The sequence below is a fragment of the Schistocerca gregaria genome, chromosome X (genome assembly GCF_023897955.1).
Source record: "Schistocerca gregaria isolate iqSchGreg1 chromosome X, iqSchGreg1.2, whole genome shotgun sequence".
Taxonomy (NCBI): Eukaryota; Metazoa; Arthropoda; class Insecta; order Orthoptera; family Acrididae; genus Schistocerca; species Schistocerca gregaria.
This window is the reverse complement of record NC_064931.1, coordinates 794,919,814-794,941,676: the sequence shown is the minus strand read 5'-3', so window position 1 is coordinate 794,941,676 and position 21,863 is coordinate 794,919,814. Positions and strand designations below refer to the sequence as shown.

The 21,863-nt window shown below is 39.4% G+C and overlaps 1 protein-coding gene across 1 annotated transcript in view; it reads right to left on the bottom strand.

Annotated features, from left to right (window-relative positions):
• The window catches only part of LOC126297466 (protein phosphatase 1 regulatory subunit 37), a 203,138-nt gene that overhangs the window by 153,050 nt on the left and 28,225 nt on the right, over positions 1–21,863 (bottom strand). Inside the window, exon 3 of the mRNA XM_049988342.1 lies at positions 17,003–17,149. Within this exon, the coding sequence (XP_049844299.1) occupies positions 17,003–17,149 (147 nt within the window). The remainder of the gene's footprint in view (positions 1–17,002; positions 17,150–21,863) is intronic.

Here is a 21,863-nt window from a genome sequence, read left to right as displayed (position 1 = left end):
ATAATTTTGGAAGTGGAAGATTTTTCAATACCTTCATATAACAGTGCTAATTGCAAATAATCCAGATCCCATGCCAAATGAATGCTGTTGTAACAAGAAAATCAGAGTAACACACAATTCCTTCTCTGAAGTGCTTCCAAGACAGCTAAGCCAGAACATAACAGTAATTTTTACAATCATTAACAGAATTGACCAGGTTTTGACAGAATATGCAACATAAACCTGATCTATTTTAAAATAATTGCACAAAATAGCCTATTGTTATTTTTTTCCTTTGTGATTGAGTTCATTAATGTTTGCAGACAGGGATCTAAATACATACAATCGCAACTTATAAAAATGAATAAGAATCTAGTTCAACTATACCTCAACAAGTGAATCCTGCAATGTGAGTGACAGAATTACTTCATAGTTGGTAGCTCAGTGGATCAAGGTTACAGAAGTCTTAGGATCATCAATTCAAACTGCACTGAGTGCGAGGCTTTTTTTTCTGGCCCGTAAATAACTTCACATTTGGCAACACTTCATGTAAGCACAACATGTCATGTCACACTCAAGTTTACAGCTACGCTCTTTCCAGAGTATGAAATAAACTCCACAAAATTGGGGTGCATCAGATCCTTGGACGAATGCACTGATAGCTCTCACTGGAATATGAAATCACCAATAAGTGGACAGAGTTCCATGTAGATGGTAATCAGGAGACTTCCTGTCCAGTACAGTGACCAGAATAATTGCCTGTTACTGGCTCCAGTCTTCAGACACTCCTCTCACTCTTGCATGGCACTGAATCAATAAGCAAGATGATAGCTTACAGAAGAATTGCACACTGTATACCAACGGACTTCCTTGAACCATTATGTTATGACCTCATTTCTCCAGATTGCAAAATATCCCCATAGCCTGCTCCACCAGAAGTGAATCTGTATATTTTAGTCCATTTTCGCTGCTGGGTACATTTGCTGTAACATGTTTGGAGCACTAAGGGAATAAGAGCAGATGACAAATTTCATCCCCTGATGACAGTTCATCTATCCCATATAGCTTGGTGACAATCACTGCAAATTCATTTGGAAGCCTCAATGTGAAGATATGATCATAGGGAAACAATCAAAATGTCAAGGAAGATGTCTTGCCTGAGCCATCAGTATATACTACCTCAACACAAAAACAAAAAAGACTACAGACCTATATATAGTAGTATATTCGTGAGTGACTGTTTCCCAATTCTAGACTGTGTTCTCATGATCTGTTAAGTTTTGTCAAAATTGATCAATTGAGCGGCACTGGACGAGCAGTTTACTACACATACTGCATTCCATCAGAAAATGCCCTTTGTGAAATTTGACATAAAAGTAAAAGTATTTATGTACTTACCAAATATGTTCAAGCAGTGGGTGTTGGCTTCAATGTAGGACCCACTTGAGTCTGTACACATCTGCACATGTCCATTCCACAATTCCTAACATTTCTGCACATCATTTTTTGTGTGGCTGTGTGGAAACTCAACATTTCTATCTTCTGGCAGGGCACAAGAAAATATTTGCAGTGAACTATTCACCTGCTGTGCCATAGTAGATCAGTTTTGATAAAACTTGTCACAACATGTGGACACAGTTCAACATTGAAAAACAGTTGTTCACCAATATGCTACGCCAAATAGTTCCACAGATGTCATCAGTCTCATTTGTTTTGCATCAAGGTACTACTACGTAAAAATCATGGTACATTATATCCAGAGTATCCCTAAAAACATTGACAATACTTAATGTTGTGCAGGAAGGCACATTGATCAGTTTTCAAGAAAGAACCCACATTTGGAAACACACGGTTTGGGTAATGGAGAGCGTCAAAGTCTGAGATGGGTGTGTGTTCCACATTACGTCAATAAACCCAACATGAGCAGCACATCAAGCTTTGTACATTACAAACAGGATTTAAACTGCATACCTCCAATGTTGATGCAGGGTCTACATCAACAATGCTGAGCCTCATACACATAAGCCACTACATGTGGTTGTCTTTGCAGTTTTTCAATCACTCTGTGGACTTGACCACAATATGGTCCTCTGCTGACATTACAAGTGTGCCATACAGCATACTCTTCATACTACCCCACACAAAAGGTGTCCAATCTGGCTACCATGCTGGCCATAGAACTGTTTCACCTTTACCATTCCATCGATTCTGATATATGATGGTGTGGTGATTCTGCACATCGAGATCAAAACATGCTGGAGCTCGGTTGTGTTGCAGCCACTTATCCACCAGAACATTTAGTGGCACTGCATCAATAGGGTAGGCAAATCATCCTTAATAAATGTGAGGAACATTGCTACTGTTAGTCTGTCTGGCACTAGATATGGCCCAACGATACAGTTACCAATTACCCTGGTCCAGATGTTAAAACCAATCCTGTGTTGCTGATTTTGAATAACCTGCACACGTCGGTTTCTGCCCACCCAAGCATGCATATTGAGCAAAAGTTCAATATGCCGTCTCTAGTAAACGGGCATTCATCCATGAAGAGCACCAAGCTCAAGAACTGTGGCTGGAGTATGCATTATTGTAAATATCACTGCACAAATTCTACCCCGTCCTCCTGTAATGCCTTGACTTTCTGCAGATGGTATGGATGGTGCTGGTGTTCTTGGACAACACATCACGTCGTCTCATCTATGAAAGAAGGTAAGTATAATTATTGACTGCATCTCAATTAGCATTTATGCTTTTGAAAGGCTGACTGTCTTGTAATGCACAGAGACTTTAAACATAAGTTTCCATCTTCAAAAACCGACTGCAGAATTTTACAGTATTTTACAGATGCTGAAAAAAATATTGTAAATTGTTTGTAGCACGTCAAGAAATGTTGTAGCCAATTTACTACTTGTGGCTGTACTTGATCCTACTAGATTAAGGGGATGTGTGGAACTGGGGATCAAAACTGCCAAGGAATTGAAGAACTTGACTCCAGTTTGTTAGGCCCGAGTAGATTCCTGCAATATTTGCAGCATTATCATAACTATGCCGAGGCAGTTGCTTATCTCTAATACACAGGAGTTGAGGAACTTACATACTGCATCTGTCAATTCTTTCCTGGTAGGCTGAGCATTTCTCAAACTCTATGAACAACTCTTGTGGTACACCATTTTTATTCACATATTGTGTAATGGAACTTCACTGATCACAGTTTGACACATTAAGGTTAGAACCCACAACAATCGAGAAATACTTTGTATGAACTCTCTCTTTTATGATCTGTTCTGTGACACTCCTTCCCCATAATATTTACCAATTCTTCATAAGTGGTAAATGGTAAATATGAGGCATTTCTTTACCTTGGTTTTCATATTTAGCTATATGACCTTCTAAGAAAGGATCAAATTCAGCTGTCAGATCTAAACACATCATAAAAATACCATTCCTAAGGAAACCAAACTGTTCTTAATTGCTACAAAATGGCAATCTCTTTGCAAGAAGTTTTTCCACTATAGCCACTATCCCCGTTAGTATATTTCTCCAATACTTTACTACTTGCAACTGAGTAACAAATTGTTTATCAACTTTACAGTTGTTTATCAACTCCCCTTTCTTTGAAATTCACAACACAATCGCAACGTGCAATGGAATTTTCATGTTCAGTTAACCTTTGATTAGCGTGTTTCCTATCACTAAAGCCACTTGCAATGAACTAATACACACCCTCAAACAGTTTACATGGTACACAGCAAAGTGACTCCTGACTGGGAGAGTAAATCAAGTAATCGCGTTACACAATGTTTTGATTCAACAATTTTCTTTCAAACAGGTCTTTGGAAATATATCTTCATTTATCAGGATATGCTCACTCTGACTTTACAAAATCACAGTTTCAACTCCGATTAATTCAGTTTTGTAAGACAGGACCTTCATCAATTGTCAAATATGATTACACTGCCCTTAGGCCTAACTCTGGTTCACCTGTGGAATTGCTTGTATGATGGTTATCAATTTCAGATTCACTAACATCAAGCTTTTCATCACAACTGCTGCTGCACTTCAAATCAGTTGTAGGTTTCTCAGGTGGCAAAGAAATTACAACTACAGAATCTAGTCATCTGGTAACGAAAAATGTGAGTAACTTTGGCATCTGATCTAATATTTCTCCCCCCCCCCCCCCCCTCCTACCTTTTTGTTCAACTAATTTTTTGTAGAACAGAATGAGATTTTCACTATGCAGCTGTGCGTTGATATGAAACTTCATGGCAGATTAAAACTGTGTGCCCGACCGAGACTCGAACTCGGGACCAAGTTGGAAGTTTCATATCAGCGCACACTCCGCTGCAGAGTGAAAATCTCATTCTGGAAACATCCCCCAGGCTGTGGCTAAGCCATGTCTCTGCTATATCCTTTCTTTCAGGAGCACTAGTTCTGCAAGGTTTGCAGGAGAGCTTCTGTAAAGTTTGGAAGGTAGGGGACGAGATACTGGCAGAAGTAAAGCTGTGAGTACCGGGCGTGAGTCGTGCTTCGGTAGCTCGGATGGTAGAACACTTGCCCGCGAAAGGCAAAGGTCCCGAGTTCGAGTCTCGGTCGGGCACACAGTTTTAATCTGCCAGGAAGTTTCATAATTTTTTGTAGTTTTGCACGACTGAGGTATTTCCTGCTGTCAATATTGATGTTTGCTTTATAACAGAACCTCAGCACATTAATAAAACAAGGAGAAATACAAAAATAAAAGCACCAAGCTGATACCACATTACATCAGACGTTCTGATTCTACATCTGACGCGTCTCTATCTAGCCATACAAAACATCGGAGAGGCAGTGTTCAGTGTTGCCAGTCGCATGATGCATCCATCTCCATCCATCTACCTACAATTTCCCTTTAACTAATAAGAATTCTGACCCCCCCCCCCCCCCCTGCCACACACACACCCTTCTTTTGCCCACGAAAATTTTTTTGCTCATACCCTCAACACAATTTACCACCATGAGCCAGAGCCCATGCATAATTATGGAGGTGTGTGTGTGTGTGTGTGTGTGTGTGTGTGTGTGTGTGTCATGCATAGACAATGAAGGGAAAAAATGGCAGCACCAAGAAGGAGTTGAGTAGACAAAGTTAGTAGACATGTTTCTACATCTGAAAGATGATGTCTAGTCAAATTTTGTACCAGTTGCATAACAGTGGTGCTAGTAGTGCCACTATAAGAATGAAAATCGGGTTTGCTTTAAATACAGGCTATAATGGCCATGTGCATTACTTACCTTTGAGGTTGGACGTGGTGAGTTGATGGTACTCAAGAACACCCTTAAGGAGACAACGATGCCATTATCAACACCTCACCGAGTTTGAACGAGGTCGTGTACTAAGGCTATGAGAAGCTGGATGTTCCTTCTGTGATACTGCAGAAAGACTTGGCAGGAATGTAGCCAACATACATGATTGCTGGCAGCGGTGGTCACTGCGAATGTATGGTCACAAGAAGACCAGGTTTTGGATAGCTACGTGGCACTACAGAGAGGGAAGACGAAGGCTCTGGCGCATTGTACTGCATCTGCAGCAGCAATCTGAGCAGCAGTTGACACCACAGTGACAACAAATTGTTACTTCAAGGATAGCGTGGAACCAAATGCCCTGTAGTATGCATTTCACTGAACCCTAACCACCGCCATTTACTTCTTCGGCCCTGTCAAGTGAGAGCTAATTAACGGGCAGGATGGAGGTCTGCTGTGTTTTCTGATGGAAGCTGGTTCTGCCTCAGTGCCTGTGATGGCTGCACGTTGGTTAGAAAGAGGCCAGTTGAGGGCCTGCAACCACCTTGTCTGCCTGCTAGATGCACCATACATACATATGGGGTTATGATCTTTGGTCCACTTTCATATAACAGCAGGAGCACTCTCACGGTTACTCCATTTACCTTGAATGCAAATTTGTACATCAATCTGGTGATTCGACCTGTTCTGCTGTCACACATGAACAGCATTCCAGGGGGTGTTTTCCAACAGGATAATGCTCACTCACATACCATTGTTCTAACCCAACAGTATCTACAGAATGTCAACATGTTGCCTTGGCCTGCTCGATCACTAGATCTGTCGCCAATTGAGCAAATATGGGACATCATCAGACGACAACTCCAGTGTCATCCACAAGCAGCAGTTATCCATAATACTAGAGGGCATATCATGTATATAAAAAAAAAAAAGGAACAGGAGTGGCCCAAACAGTGATCCCTGGGGCACCCCCCATTTGACTGTACTCCACTCAGACTCCGCATCACAGCCATTCTCAACATTGTGAATAATGACCTTTTGCTGTCTGTTGTTGAAGTAAGAGGTGAACCAATTGTGAGCTACTCCTAGTATTCCATAATGGTCCAACTTCTGGAGCAATATTTTGCGATCAACACAATCAAACATCTTAGTTAAATCAAAAAATATGCGTAGCTTTCGAAACGTGTTTAACCCATCCAGCACCTCACAGACAAAAGAGCATGTTGCATGTTCAGTTGTTAAAAGACTTCTAAAGCCGAACTGTACATTTGATAGCAAATCATGTGATATAAAATGATCAATTATCCTTACATATGTAGCCTTTTCAGTAACTTTAGCCAACACTGATGGCATAGAAATAGGTCTAAAATTGTCTACCTTATCCCTTTCACCCTTTTTATAAAGTGGCTTTACTACTGAGTATTTTAATCATTCAGGAAACTGCCCATTCTTAAAGGAAAAATTACAAATATGACTAACATGTGCAGCACAGTACTTTAATATTCTGCTAGGCCCTCCATCATATCCATGAGAGTCCTTAGTTTTCATTGATTTAATTATTGACTCAATCTATCTCTTGTATGTATCACAGAGAAGTATTTCAGAGATCAGTCTCAGAAAGGCATTTTCTAAGAGAGTTATATGATTCCCTGTAGAAACTAAATTTTTATTTAATTCACTAGCAATGCTCAGAAAACGATTGTTAAATATTGCACAAATATCTTATTTATCAGTAATAGACTAAAGGATGCTGTGTGCAACACTGGCTCAGTTTCAAATGACCTAAGTTTAAGGATTGTAGAAAATAAACTAACGCTAAATCACTATAAGATTCATTTTTTACAGTTTCTAACATATAATTCAACAAAACCTTACATTTTAACTTCACAGGATAGGCATGTGATTAGTGAAACTGAACAGTTCAAATTTCTAGGTGTTCAGATAGATAGTAAACTGTCGTGGAAAGGATCTTGTTCAAAGACTTAATGCTGTCATTTTTACTATTCGAACGGTATCTGAAGTTAGTGATCGTTCGACATGAAAATTAGTCTACTTTGCTTATTTTCATTCACTTATGTTCTATGATATTATATTTTGGGGTAACTCTTCCCATTCTAAAAGGAAATTTTTGGCTCAGAAATGAGTGGTTCGGGCAATAAGTGGTGTAAATTCACGAACCTCTTGTCAACCCCAGTTCACTAGTCTGGGTATTTTGACATTGGCCTCTCAATATATATTCTTTACTGTCGTTTCTCATTAACAATATCAGCTTATTCCCAAGAATAAGCAGCTTTCACTCAGTGAATACTCAGCAAAAATCCAACCTGCATTTGGATCAGACTTCCTTAACTCTTGTGCAGAAAGGTGTGCAGTATACTGCTGCATCCATTTTCAATAAGCTACCACAATAATTCAAAACTCTTAGCAGTAATCCATGCACTTTCAAATTGAAACTGAAGAGTTTCCTCGTGGGTCACTCCATCTATTCTGTTGAGGAGTTCCTTGAAAAAGTAAGCCGATTCTTACATTATACTGTTGACTGTGTTTACTGAAACTTACGGTTAGATTTTTTTTTTGGGTTCATAAACATTTTATTTTTATCTGTTATTACTTTTATGTTGTAATTTCATGTACTGACACGCTCCACAGCCTTGAAGATTTGCTCTTCAATTTGGTCCTACGGAACCTGACATCTAAATAAATTTTTAAAAAACCTTGAGACACTGTATATTTTTTCTCACTCAGTGTCAGTGGGAATTAAAATGCTTCCCTCCTCTAGCTCTTAAAAGGCTGGCATTTTAAGCTGCATACCCTTTAGCATCACCATGGGATATATATAGCTTGGGAATGATATGGATAAGTAAATATTACACTGCTTACTCCTATTATGGGTAGGTTTATATCCATACTACATTTGCAATCATCATCATCATTGCTCTACTCACCAAAACGTAACTGACAACAAATGTTAGCAAAAAATAAATGTACTATGAAACTGTAGGTAACCTTGCTAGTTGCGACATAGTGACAATTACTTTCTCTTGCACAGTGACTAGTTGTTTAAGTGAAGAGAAACACAGAATCATTATCCCATAGGACATTAGTGAACGAAGTTCAGTAAAACATGTTAATTTACAACTGCGGAATTCAGTTAGCAAATTCCTCATTACCATGTTTTCCTGCATAGTATGTTCATTCTTAAAAGTCCCAGTCACAATTGTATTAAATACATGTTAAACTGACTCATTTGTGCATTCCCCCTGCCTGGTTTGTGCATTCAAATTTTGCAGTATCGGTACTGTTTGTCACAAATTTTGCCACAGTGAGTTGTGAGAGTGGCAGGAGTAGGGAAGTTCACAGCCATGTGGTGTGGAAATTTGCATGGGGGGAGTGCTGTTCAGTGTCAGCAACTCTGCAAGTCTCATGGATCATTTTCTATTGTAGAAATGACATGTAGCAGTAATTTGTACGGGTTGGCAGTAGCTTCAATGACATCCAGTTTCTGTTGCAGACAAACAAACTGAGTAGCGTGTAAATGAGTCACTGGTCTCCTTTGCATGTTTGATTAACTTTTAGTCCATACTTTTTTTCTTTTTTTTTTTTTCTTCTTTTCATTTGTACAACAGTCAGCAAATGAAAAATAATTGAAGCAGCATGTATGGAAGGAGGCAATGGCAAATGAAAATTAGTGCACAACTATCAGTTTCCAGAACTGGTAAATGTGCTCCTGAAGTGGATAAAACTAGTTCGTCCTTCTAACATTTCAACTGATGGTGCAGTGGTTCATGCTAAAGCAATATATTTGGCACAGAAGTTGGGACTTGCACATTACAAGGCATCCAATGGTTGGTTCAAAAGGTTTAAGAATCGACATAATTTAGTGTGTGTGTTCAAGTTGAGGTTGCAAATGTGAATTCACACTGTTCAGTCATACTCTGTCATCGATCATAGAAGAATACAGACCAAATGAGGTTTTTAATACAGATGGAACAGGCTAATTTTCTCACTTTCTGTCTGGCAAAATTGTTGGGGTCAGAGGAGAAAAATACCATGATGGAAAATTTAGTAAAGAGAGGCTAACTGTTTTATTATGTTGTAATGAAAGTGGTACAGAAAAGTTGGTACCACTAATAACTGGAAAAGTGAAGATTTAATAATGCTCCAAAAATGTCCACTCATTTCCATGTCAGTACGTACATCTAATGCAAATGCATGGGTAACAACACTTATACTTGTACAATTCTTGAGACTAGAATGCAACATTGGATGTTGTAAGCAGGAAAAATAATCCTGTTTATTGACCAGTGTGCAGTGCATCTGCAAGATAAATCATACCTATGTAATATAAATGTAATATTTTTCCCTTCCAATTGTAGAAGCCACCTTCAGCCACTTAACTGAGGCATTAAAAAAATGCCTGAAACAAAGATACAGTAAGATTCTTGCAGAGAAGAGGCTGGCTTGTAACCATTCTACAATGAGGTTACAATCTTGGGTGCTATGCATTTTGTAACAAGAGCCTGGGATTCCGTGCAAGAAAGCATGATCTCAGACTGCTTCAAAAGAAGGCTGGCTTTCATCGGATACTTTACAGAAGACATCATACCAGAAAACAAAGTAGCTGGAGCTGAATAATAGCAGCAAATAATTGGGCAAGGAGAAAACACTGACTACCTTAGCTTCGATGAATATCCTGATAGTGGCAAAAGTGTTGACATCTGTCAATCCAGGACAATTGATGAAGTGTTGTAGGAACATATGGCAGAGAAACAAGAGGAAAGTGAAGAACAGGATGAATGGGACATTCATCGGTTTCTACACCAACGGCTATTGAGGCATTGGACACAGTTAAGTTTTAGGTTTTGAGTGTTGGAGTCAACAAAGATGTGATGAACATGATAACTAAGATGGACAATACAGCACTAAAATTAAGACAAAATAAAGAGTCCACTATAGAGAAGTTTTTCAAACATCTGCGAAGACAGGATTACACACTGTATGTTACCATGATGTAATGTAGTTTGGCTAATAAGATGTACAAAATACCAATAGTCTGTTGAAATGACAACCCGTAGTAAGTAAAAGGCAGTGATTCACTAATGGTGAGACACTGTCACGTGACTTTCTTGCATTCCAGTTGGATGATGGTCGAAGTGTACACATCTGATTATTACATTTCACACATTTTTACTTCTTTTATACTAACATGTAATTCTGAGAATTTCTTGGTTTGATATTCTGAATGTTATCTCAAGAAGGTGCATTTTGAATTATAATTTATTTATTACAGTAGCGTGTCAGAAAGTGTGGTACTGTGAGATCCGATATTACCCCAAATATGGTACCCATATTTACGCATTTTGATAGACAAAAAAAAATCTAATCACTATCAAATCATATATTTTTCAGTAGAATATTTTTCCACTTGTGATTTCAAAATTTGTGGTTCTTTCAAAAACACGCTGGCTAATAAGAGGCCACTGTAATTGCTATGCCTCCAAGGCAGAAGTAGCTGAACCTATGTTTTTATCAAGTTCACTGTAAATTTTTTCCCTTAGTTTAATATCATCATCAATATATACAATGTGGCCAGCAAAAGTCTGAAAAGCTTGTAAGAGCATTGCAGGGCAGGTTGTGGTGAGAAATAACTGTTACGAAAAAAATTCATACATTGTGCCATTTCCCAGTTAATTGCATTGAAGTTAGCAAATCAGGTCATAGGGCACATAAAAACAAGCAGCCCGCCAGAGACAGTGTCACCAAAAATGTTCTCTGTTTGGTTTCCTAAACAAAAACAAGAGAGCGATACGAAAGTTGGACAAGGGACTGTAGTAAGGATTGAACCCAAACCAAAGGCTTAGCAATCTCTTGCACTATCATCCATGTTATAAGAACAACTTACACTAATTCTACCTGGGGGGCTGCTTGAATTTGAACACGCAATGCCCGATACGTTACCTTCAATGCTAATTAACTCGGAAATGGTACAATATTATTAACATTCACAAATGCACGATTTATTATTCTCTCGCTTGCACCTTACAACAATATCTGGTCCCATTAAAAATGAACTAATTATCCATGCTAGTTTAAAGGTAATGGTACATAGTCTTGTCAACTACAGCAACAGAGGTCCTATGATTGAACCTTCTGGAATAATGCCTTTTGTAATTTTTCACTATGTAGGTGTTTCAGTATAAATTAGTTAAACCACCTAGTGTAACTGGAGTCATCATATGCCTTAAGCAGGAAATAACCACTCATGCTACGCCATGCAATTCATATAAAAGTAAGTTCTCTGTCACAGTGTTATGATCGATACAATCAAATGCTTTTGAAAATTCATAGAACATATATTTCACCACATAAAATTTTATTAAATTTTTGCTAAATATCAGTCACTAGGAAATAAGAAAAGTGAGCTGATCTTTCCCATTTACCTGCGATTCATAACATTTTCAGTATTTATATCTACATCTACATACACTCCACAAGCCGCTATACAGTGTAGTTAAAATAGTTGGTAAACAGAGAAAGAATATTAAAACATTTTGGTAAAATAGCACTCCAAAGATACATGCTTTGAACAGCTGATGATATCTGCCAACAATATGTCATCATTTGCACAATGAGAAGGGCAGTTGAAGCACTATGGTAACTTCTTTAGCTCTGTTCGCCATAGAGGAGTGGATAGTTTTAAGATTTTTGTCTTCAGTGAGAAGACTGAACAAGTCAGAGCAAGTGAATAGATGCATGTCTGTCAGTTGTTGAGGACATTTACTCTGATTGAGCGCAACCATTTCTGGTGAGAATGTTGGACATACTGATGCCATTATTCATGAGAATCCGTGTACTTTTTTAAAAACTTTGCCCATAGAACTTGAATGTTAGTGTCGTATACACTCTCACCATTGTTACGGAGGTTCTCAGGTTCTTCAAATTGTGTGCCCAGTAGATGCATTTCGTACTTGATGACAAAAACAAGATTCATACAAAATTTCCATATCCTTTTAGTATTATGTATTTCTGTAAGAGACAGAGTGCTGACACATACTGTCACAAAGGAAAAAATCTGGAAGCACCATTACATACCAAAAAGCAGAAAGAAGTCTTTGATGGGCAGCACATATGTTCTCCAACTAAGTCTAAACTATGTGCCACTACAGTATTTTTCACACTTTTCTGGGATATGAATTGGCCAATGCTCGTACACTAACAGGAGAGGGATGAAGAAATGAATGCTTCCTGGTGTAGCACAATGTTGGAAAGGAGTTAAATCTATTACCATGAAGCCATCACAAAGGACTTCTGCCAAGAGACATTAACCTCCTTCACACCAACAGTGAGAGCAGTGATGTAAAATAAGTTAATTGGAATAATCAAAGAGTGTTATTCACTTTATTATTATTACAGCAGTTTGAAAATGCTGAAGGCATATGGCAATAGTTATGTCAAATATTAATGTCTACTACAGTTATATACACCGAGGTGGTGAAAGTCATGGGATACTTCCTAATATCGTATTGGACTTCCTTTTGCCTAGCGCAGTGCAGTAGCTCAATGTGACATGGATTCAAGTCGTAGGAAGTCCCCTGCAGAAATACTGAGCCATGTTCTCTCTTAGCCATACATAATTGCAAAAGTGTTTCTGGTGAAGGGTTTTGTGTATGAACTGACCTCTCAATCATGTCTCGTAAATGTTCGATAGGATTCATGTCAGGTGATCTGGATGGCCAAATCATTCGTTTGAACTGTCCGGGATGTTCTTCAAACCAAACGTGAACCACTGCGGCATGGAGACAAGGTGCATTGTCATCCATAAAACTTCACTGTTGTTTGGGAACATGAAATCCATGAATGGCTGCACATAGTCTCGAAGCAGCTGAACATAACAATTTCCAGTCAATGGTTGATTCAGTTGGACCACAGGATCCAGACTATTCTGTGTCAACACAGCCCACACTATTATGGAGCCCAAAGTTTGATACATAATATATCCACAACTCAGAGGCATGATAGTTAATTTAGAGAGATCTGCTTCAGTTGCACTAATATTTATTTAAACAACAAGCAGCTCTGAGACTTTAAAATCCCATCTTCAGATGTATGAAAATTATAGTATTTGGTAATAGATAACATGCAGTCAGGTCAGTCAGCGCAAGATTTCCAATCACTTTATGTCGGCAGAAACTGTCTGCCGGTGGGCAGCCACATGGTAGGAACGCCAAACACTACTGTGTGGAGGGTCACACCAGAGGTCTCCACCACGCCAGGGGTGATCTCTATAATTGTCCTATTAGCAGACCATACAAGCAGAATTGTACCATATTAATATCAGGAAGTGAATAATGCGACAAATCATTTTCTGGAGAGCATGAACACTTAGTTCACAGCTAATGGACTAAGTCTTAATTGCAACAGCACACGGGACATCTAAGATTCTTACACACATTTCTGATCACACTGCTATTCAAGTCTTACAATGATTAGGAGAAAACAAGCAGATTTATGGAACTGAGGATATGTGACAAGCTGTCGCCAAATGTTCCTATTCACAATGTCCAATGGAACATGAATGTTGCTACCTATGTGATTAGTACATTTTTTACTGTCAGCACCAGTGGTACACTGAAATGTATGAACTATATATACTTGCTGCCCATGATGATATATATGATAAGGTATAGGACCAACTGCATTCAGGCATTCCGAAAGTGAGTAATCAAAACCAAATATGCTGTTAATTCACAAAAATTCATGTAAACCTCTGTTTAATTAGCTGGAGATTCTCATACTTGCAAAGTGGTACGACTACACACTTCCACAGGTTGGAGAAAAAAGGGAAACACTCCAAGAAATGCATGCTTGAACATAAATGCAGATGCTAGTCAAGTCTGCAGGTTGTGCTGTTGTATTTGACCATGAACAACACCTCAACACATCACAGATGTCAGTCGTGATCAGGACAGTGCTCCGTGAAGCTGTGAGTGACTTATGATGGAGTTAAGTGAATTTGAACATAGGCAAACTGCTGGTGCTCATAGGGTGGGTTCTTTCATTACCAAGGGAGCTGAAGCATTTCTTGTTACAAGAGGCACTGCATCAAAGATGTATACAGCATACAGGGAAAGCAGAAAAAACATCATTCAAAATCACAGTGTGGACAAAAGTGTGTGTTAAGTGATCATGACACACTGTCATTGAAGAGAATAGTGATGAAAAATAAGAGGATGACAACCACAAAAGACACTGCAGAACTGAATGTCGCACTCACAAACACTGCCAGCACAAAAATGAGATGAAGGGAGATTTGTAAGTTGGGAATAATATGGTGAGCTGGAATTCCAAAACCACACATCAGTGATGCAAATTCCCTTAACAGGTAAATGTGGTGCCGAAGCCGTGATACCTGGGCTATGAAACAATGCAAGAATGCCATTCTGTTAGATGAGTCTTGTTTCACACTGTTTCCAACTCCTGATGGAGTTTACACCCCAAACATGAATCACTGGGGGGATTTGGTGATGATTCGGGCAGCCGCATCTCAATATCTCATGGGTCCCAAAGTTACTCTGCAAGGCTGCATAATATCAAGGCTAATGTGACCATTTTGGCTAATTAGGTCTGTCCCATGGTCCAATGGTTGTTTCCAAATGGTGATACTTTGTTCCAATGCGATGACCCCCGTTCACACAGCTCGCATCATCCAGGACTGGTTTTGTAAGCACAAGGATGAACTGTCACATTCCCCCTGGCCATAACAGTCACCAGATCTCAATATTACGTGTTGTATTTTTGGTTGTTTCCCTGTTTTTGTTCAACTCCTGTACAAGGTTAATGGCTGACAACATAAAGGTGTCTAAATGGAATTACAACATTAATTAAGCAAATACAACGAATGAACAATATTTATATTCTCAACTATTGCTTGAGAAATTGTGCCACACACTGCAATATATATTTCAAACACATTTCCACGTGCAACTCGGAGGCTGTTCCTAACAAGCTGCAGGTTTTCAAACCCAAGTTGAAGGGTTTCCTCCTGTTCCTACCACTCCCTGCAGGTATACTTCAGGTTCACTAAACTGTGTTACGAAATTTTAATTCAATGAAGTTCATCAATTAATACAAAATGCTGTTCGTATAAGAGTGTTTAATGTCTACTTTATTGTGCTTTTATAATTATTTGGTTTTTCACTCAGCTTTCCGAAATCATTAAAGGTGGTCAACAAGTAGTTCATACTTACATGCCATGACTTGTCCATTACTAAGCTTTGTCAAATAAGTTCATTATTATACCGTACATTTCTTATAATTCTTGTTTTAAGTGTTATCTCAGTCTCAGATTTTGGGAGTTAATTTTCCTTTTCCTCCATAAGTTCTGTGTGTGTTATGGTGTGTTCTATGGTATTGTATCATGGATAAAAATTAAATATTTTTTATCACTTTACATTGACCATGGTTAAGGGTTTTCCATGAATGTTCTGTCTGATCTGAAGCATCAACGTAACTCAAGAACTTTACACAAATAGGTTGACTTCCAACTTCATTACCATCTAGAACTGCGACTGTGATTTAAACTGGTGTTTTTTTTTTGGTAATAAATATGCAAGCAATTGCTTTTAACGATTTATCCAACCACGAACATGTTTTCAAGCCACTGCAGGCTCATCTTCAGATGGAGGTGTTAAGAAACATTATCTTGTGGACCAAGTGTAGCTAGATGCAGTGCTGGTGTTGCTGGTGGAAATGCGGGAAATTTCAGTAATCGCTGACGAAACATTTACGTATCCTAAAGTTTTTTTATATTTTAGGTACTTACGGTGCTCTGCCTTCTGGTATTCACATCAGATTGCTTCTTATAATGTGCATTATTACACTATGTAGACAAATAAACACAGTATGTTGGTACACTTGGTTTTACACTGGCTCAAAGGATGTAAACCATTTGATGTTATTGCAAAGAATACAGATATGACAGATACTGCACTTTTACTACTTAATCATATTTGTGTGTTTTTGCCAAAGATTATTATGTAGTAAAAGTGCAGTGTGTTTATGTCAAAGACTATTATGCAGTAAAAGTGCAGTATCTGTCATATCTGTATTCTTTGTAAAAACATCGAATGTTTACATCCTGTGAGCCAGTGTAAAAATAAATGTAGCTACATACTGTGTTTATTTGAGTACATAGAGTAATAATGCACGTTATAAGAAGCAATGTGATGTGAATACCGGAAGGCAGAGCACTGTAAGTACCTAAAACATTAAAAAAAACTTTCGGATTCATAAATGTATCGCCACCGATTACTAAATTTCTGTCATTTCTGCCAGCAACACCAGCACTGCATACAGCTACACTTGGGTCCACAAGATAATGTTTCTGTAACACCTCTATCTGAAGTGGCTCAAAAACATGTTCATGGTTGAATAAATCGTAAACAAGTGACTGGCTCCATATTTATTACCAAATAAATGCCAATCCAGATTAACGTCATTGCAGCTATAGAACACAATGTTAGTCAGCTACACCATCAAAATAACAATGATGAAACAGAATTTCATGAGGGAAATGCCAAGGAATTATAAATAATATCACTACCTGACAGCATGTTTCAGAGTAAATGGAAGATTCAGTTTCATTCCAGACGTACTGGAAAAATAAGTAGCAACTGAAGTGGGAGTTATTTATAAGAACTGCTTGAATGGAACAATTGCACTATAAGAATTACAAAAGAACACCACCAACCTCATCATCAAGAGATGTTGCTTCCAAGTTAATATGCTTGAATTGGACACGCTTTAGGACTTCCTCCAAGCTTTCACAGTGGCTCCAAACTAATTGCTCACCTGCTAAGTCAAGAATTTCATTGCGACCAATATCCAAATCAATTTCCTGTAAACAGAGGGAACACATAAGCACACAATCACATGTTCTAACAATATTTTCAATGAGTGAAAACAAAATCCCCTTCAACTTAATTCTGCATAGCACACTAAGAATAATTATACAACAATTACACAGTTCCCAACTGCAGACTGTTCTCTTTTAAATACATGCTTTCTGCTTATTTATTTTGAAGAACTGCAATGCATACATAATGGATTCCTATCCATTGCACTTTGATGGAAAAAAACACAACAATTGTATTCAATAAAATTTATTTTTTTCTATTTTCAAAAACAATGAATTATTATCTAAATGTTAATGCATTCACCATTTGACTTATTTCCTTCAGGATACATTATTGTAGCTTCAGGTTTGAAGCAATTCTGAAGTTTACACACATTTCCGCATTAGCACAGTACTGAGTTCACAGCTAACAGGCCAAGTCTTAAGCTTCTAACACACATTTCTGATCATAGTGCCAATCAAGTCTTACAGTTACTAGCAGAAGACAAGCAGATTTCTAGAACTGACAACAGATGAGAAGCTTTCATAGAATGTTCATGTTGACAACTTCCTGTGCAGTATATTATTACACCACTATAATGGCAACAAATCCAAAAGTGCAGTAGTTTATTCAGAAGAAAACAGTGTAACAATCAAATGGCAAAAGAATTATCATTTGACAGTTCTACATGACTGACTCCTAATAATACGAAAATAATCAAACTATTAGAAGCAATGGATGGTTGATGCAATATCATTTATACGCAATGTGATTCTTCAGTTTCTCCGGCATATTTCTTGCTTGAACAGTCCACAGGTGTACTGCCGGTCCATAGTTTCCAACGGGCACAATATTACAGTGATCAAACATGTCACCATTGTCAGGTGCACTGACAAACTGAGCTCCTGAGGATGGATGGCCGTCTTAAATCCCCTCCCCTCGCGGATAGGCGCGCTCTCTTTACGGTCCGCACCCGCGCATCAGCGGTCGGTGAGCCGCTGAGCCACTGGCGTCGGCGTCTTTGGTGGCATCGGTGTAATTGCCTCGTCCTCCCTAGTTACACATTTGTTTCCTTTGCTGAACATCTTTTCCATTAGACTCAATGTTAGTTCCCACACCCTGCTGAGGTTGTAGCCGTAATCCCGGTTGGTGAGTCAATCCCAGACTTTATGGACTCCCTAAAGTCCACAAAGAAGGGGTGCCATTATGCCCAATTGTCAGCAACATTAGGGCACCTACATATTTGCTGGCCAAATACCCAGCAGAATTACTACGCCCTTATGTGAGTAAATGCCCTCATCCTGTTCTGTGGATTTCGTAAAATGTCTTGACAACTTTTAGGAAATTTTGGATCACCTAGAGGAAGGATAATTCTTCTCAAGAATTGATCTTGCAGAAGCCTCTCTTCAATTACCATTGGACGAAGAGACAAAGAAATTTTTTTATGAATACTCACATCAGCTTGTTTGAACACCAACACCTACCTTTCAGAAGTGCTTCCGCACCTGCGTTGTTTCAAAAACTTCTCAAAAAAGTAACATCCAAAGTGTCTTGTTGTTTTAATTATAGTGGTGACATAATCGTGTCCACACTAACACCAGAACAACACCTTCAAAATTTGGGCCTCAACTGTAACTTGCAGAAATGTTCTTTCTTCAACACAAAGACTGTATACCTACACCATATCATCGACACCAATGGTGCGTGTCCTTTGACAAAACATTTGCAGCAATTTCCATCTCCTAATATTTATGTTAACTGCGAGCTATTCTCAGAAAATTCACGTACTACATAAAGTTCATTCCTCACGCAGCACAAATTGCCATACCTCTGAACTGCCTCAGACGTAAAAATGTTCCGTTCCATTAGACAAAAAGATTGTGAGCAAGCTATTCAAAGACTGAAAAATGCATTGCTTCACCAACCTTGCCTTATGCACTATGATCCACTGAAACCATTTGTGCTTGCAGTCAATACCTCATCCCATGGCATTGGCCAGTTTTGTCCCACAAAATTGGCCAAACAGAATATCCAATCACATTTTCTCCCAGAACTTTGAACAGTGATCCGATTAATTACAGTCAGCTGGAGAAGGAAGCCCAGGCTATAATGTATGATATCACCAAATTTCATCATTACTCGTATGGCAGAAAATTTTTTCTGGTCACAGACCATAAGCCTCTTACTGCACTGTTTCATCCGTCAAAATAAGTTCCCCGGTCGCACAGCAAAGAAGCTTCAATGTTGGTCGCTATTATTGTCAAATTACCAATATTAACTTCTGTCTTGCTCAATGGTGCAACATGCATATGCCAACACATCGTCTTGTTTCTCTGTCTGCACAGATGCAGTATTCGACACATTGGAAGCATCTTGTTTACATATTGATTCTTCTGATTCACAAGCACTGGATTCTTTTCCTATTGGTTCACAGCAGATCGCTCAAGCCACAGAGCATGACCGATCTCTATGACTGCTACGAAGTTTCATTCACAAAGGTTGACCGCACCCTCAGAAATGTATCCTCGATCCCTTGGTGTGAAGATACTCTGTGCACTGCAACAGTTTATCTCTTCTGAATGGTGTGATCCTGCTTCACATGACCAATGAACAGACTAGAGTGTTAACCCCTGCCTTGTTGCAACAGCAAGTGTCTTCTACACAGAAGTCATTGGGGAACAGTTTGCACCAGACAGCTGGTGTGCCAACATTGTGCATGGCTTGGTTTAGATAACCATATAGAACATGAGATTGCACAGTGTTGTGCTTGTGTGGGCAATCAGGCTGCTCCGCACCAGCAATTTTTCTCCTGGCTACATTCTGATACTCCCTGGCAACGTCTCCATGTCAACTTTGCTGACCACTTCTGGCAAACACATTGGCTGATTATCGTTGGTGCCTATAGTAAATACCATTCACTATTCCAATGCTTTCGATGAATGCCAAAAGCACTATCAAGGGACTTGCTTCTATATTTTCTCTGAGGTTTACCACAAACAACTGTTTCTGAGAATAGACCTCCATCTTCTTCCAAGGAGTTTGCACAATTTTGCAAACACAATGGAATCCAGCATGTCAGGACAGCACCATTCTCACCATGATCTAACGGCAATGTCAAACATTTTGTTCAAATGTCCAAGATGATAATGTCAAAACTTCGAGCTTCATATTCATGTGTTGATGACTTACTGAAGTTTCTGTAACACATTTGCATGTGTAGCATCATCAGATCTTGTTGCATTTGCTTTGTCCTTACAGCCCTGCTTCAGCTTCAGACTTCACTATGAAGTTTCACCCAAACATCAGACTTCAATATCGAGTGTACAACAAGCCACATTTATGAGAATCCGGTGTTGTTCTCAGATCAGCTAGTAGAGCACAGTATACTATTCGTGGCCGCAGAAGCACACATCAGTACCTCCAAAATCAGCTACAGCTCCATGAATCCAGTGATCCTGCCATGGATAAAACTGTTTCAGATTTCTTCACTGCGTGGCATCTGGCCACCGTGATGCAGCCACATCCGTCCACCACAACAAAGCCTCCTATGTAGTTTACCAAGTGAGTGCCTCCACCCTCAGTTATCTCACCAATAGAAGTCTCTGCCTGCCCACCTGTGACACCGTTGCTGTTAACACGGCAGATCAGCTGTCGCACAAAAATAGATGCTGTGACCATTGGCTCGTCTCCGGCACCCTCTGCAGTACCCTCCATGTTCCTACTTGTACCATTGGTTGCATCCAGCACCTGGTTTTCCCTGGTGCTCACAAGATGCACTGTCAGGATGCAGGTTAGTCTGTTCTGCCCCAGCTACGCAACCATTATCCATGGCACAGGCTTGCCCTCGTACCTTCCAAGTTGGGCGGGAAGGGGTGCGGTATTGGAGACTATCTAGTCAGCTGCATTTTCAAATATGCGCGCCACCAGTTAGGATGCCACATTTTCTTTGCCACCACTACGGCACGAGGGCACTACGACGCATGATTACAATCCTGCTGATGAGGTGTGAGCATCCCCTCTCCAGAGCTCCTGTGGCAGGTCTACTTAAGTTCAAACATTCATGGGTTGAGCCCATTTTGTGGGCCTGCCCGTTGAATAACATTTACAGATTTTCATAGCAGCCAGTGATCAGCATCTTCTCAATAACATTGTATTGAAGAGTGAAAGATTTATAAATCTTTTCTATCTGTGTATATTTCTACATTCAAATCTACTGTTAGCAACTGATGCTGCATCTACAGCAACGAAGCGGTCACCCCCCTCCACTAGATCTCAGGCGGCTGCGGCAGACCAGCGGCATACGCGCGGTGGTGGGGATGGCGGTCGACGTTGACGGGCGGACTCCCAACGGGTTGCCACTATAGCAGGGTTCCATGCTGCGTGTGAATCCTTATTTCCATGGATTCTTTGATAACGCTTTCCCAGAAGCCAGATGCTTGGCACAGTACCTTCGTGTTTTCGAAGTTGAAGGTGTGTTCTTCATTTATGCTGTGTTCTGCTATGGCTGATTTTTCTGTGTGACCTAGTCGCATACATCTGCTATGTTCTTCGCAGCGTTTAGATATACAGCGCTGTGTTTGCCCAATGTATTGTTTTCCGCATTCGCACCGTATGCTGTATACTCCTGGTGTGTTAAGGTTCAGCGCATCTTTGGCTGAACCTAGGAGCTCCCTCATCTTCGATGGTGGTTGGAGAATGGTTTTGGTATTGTATTTG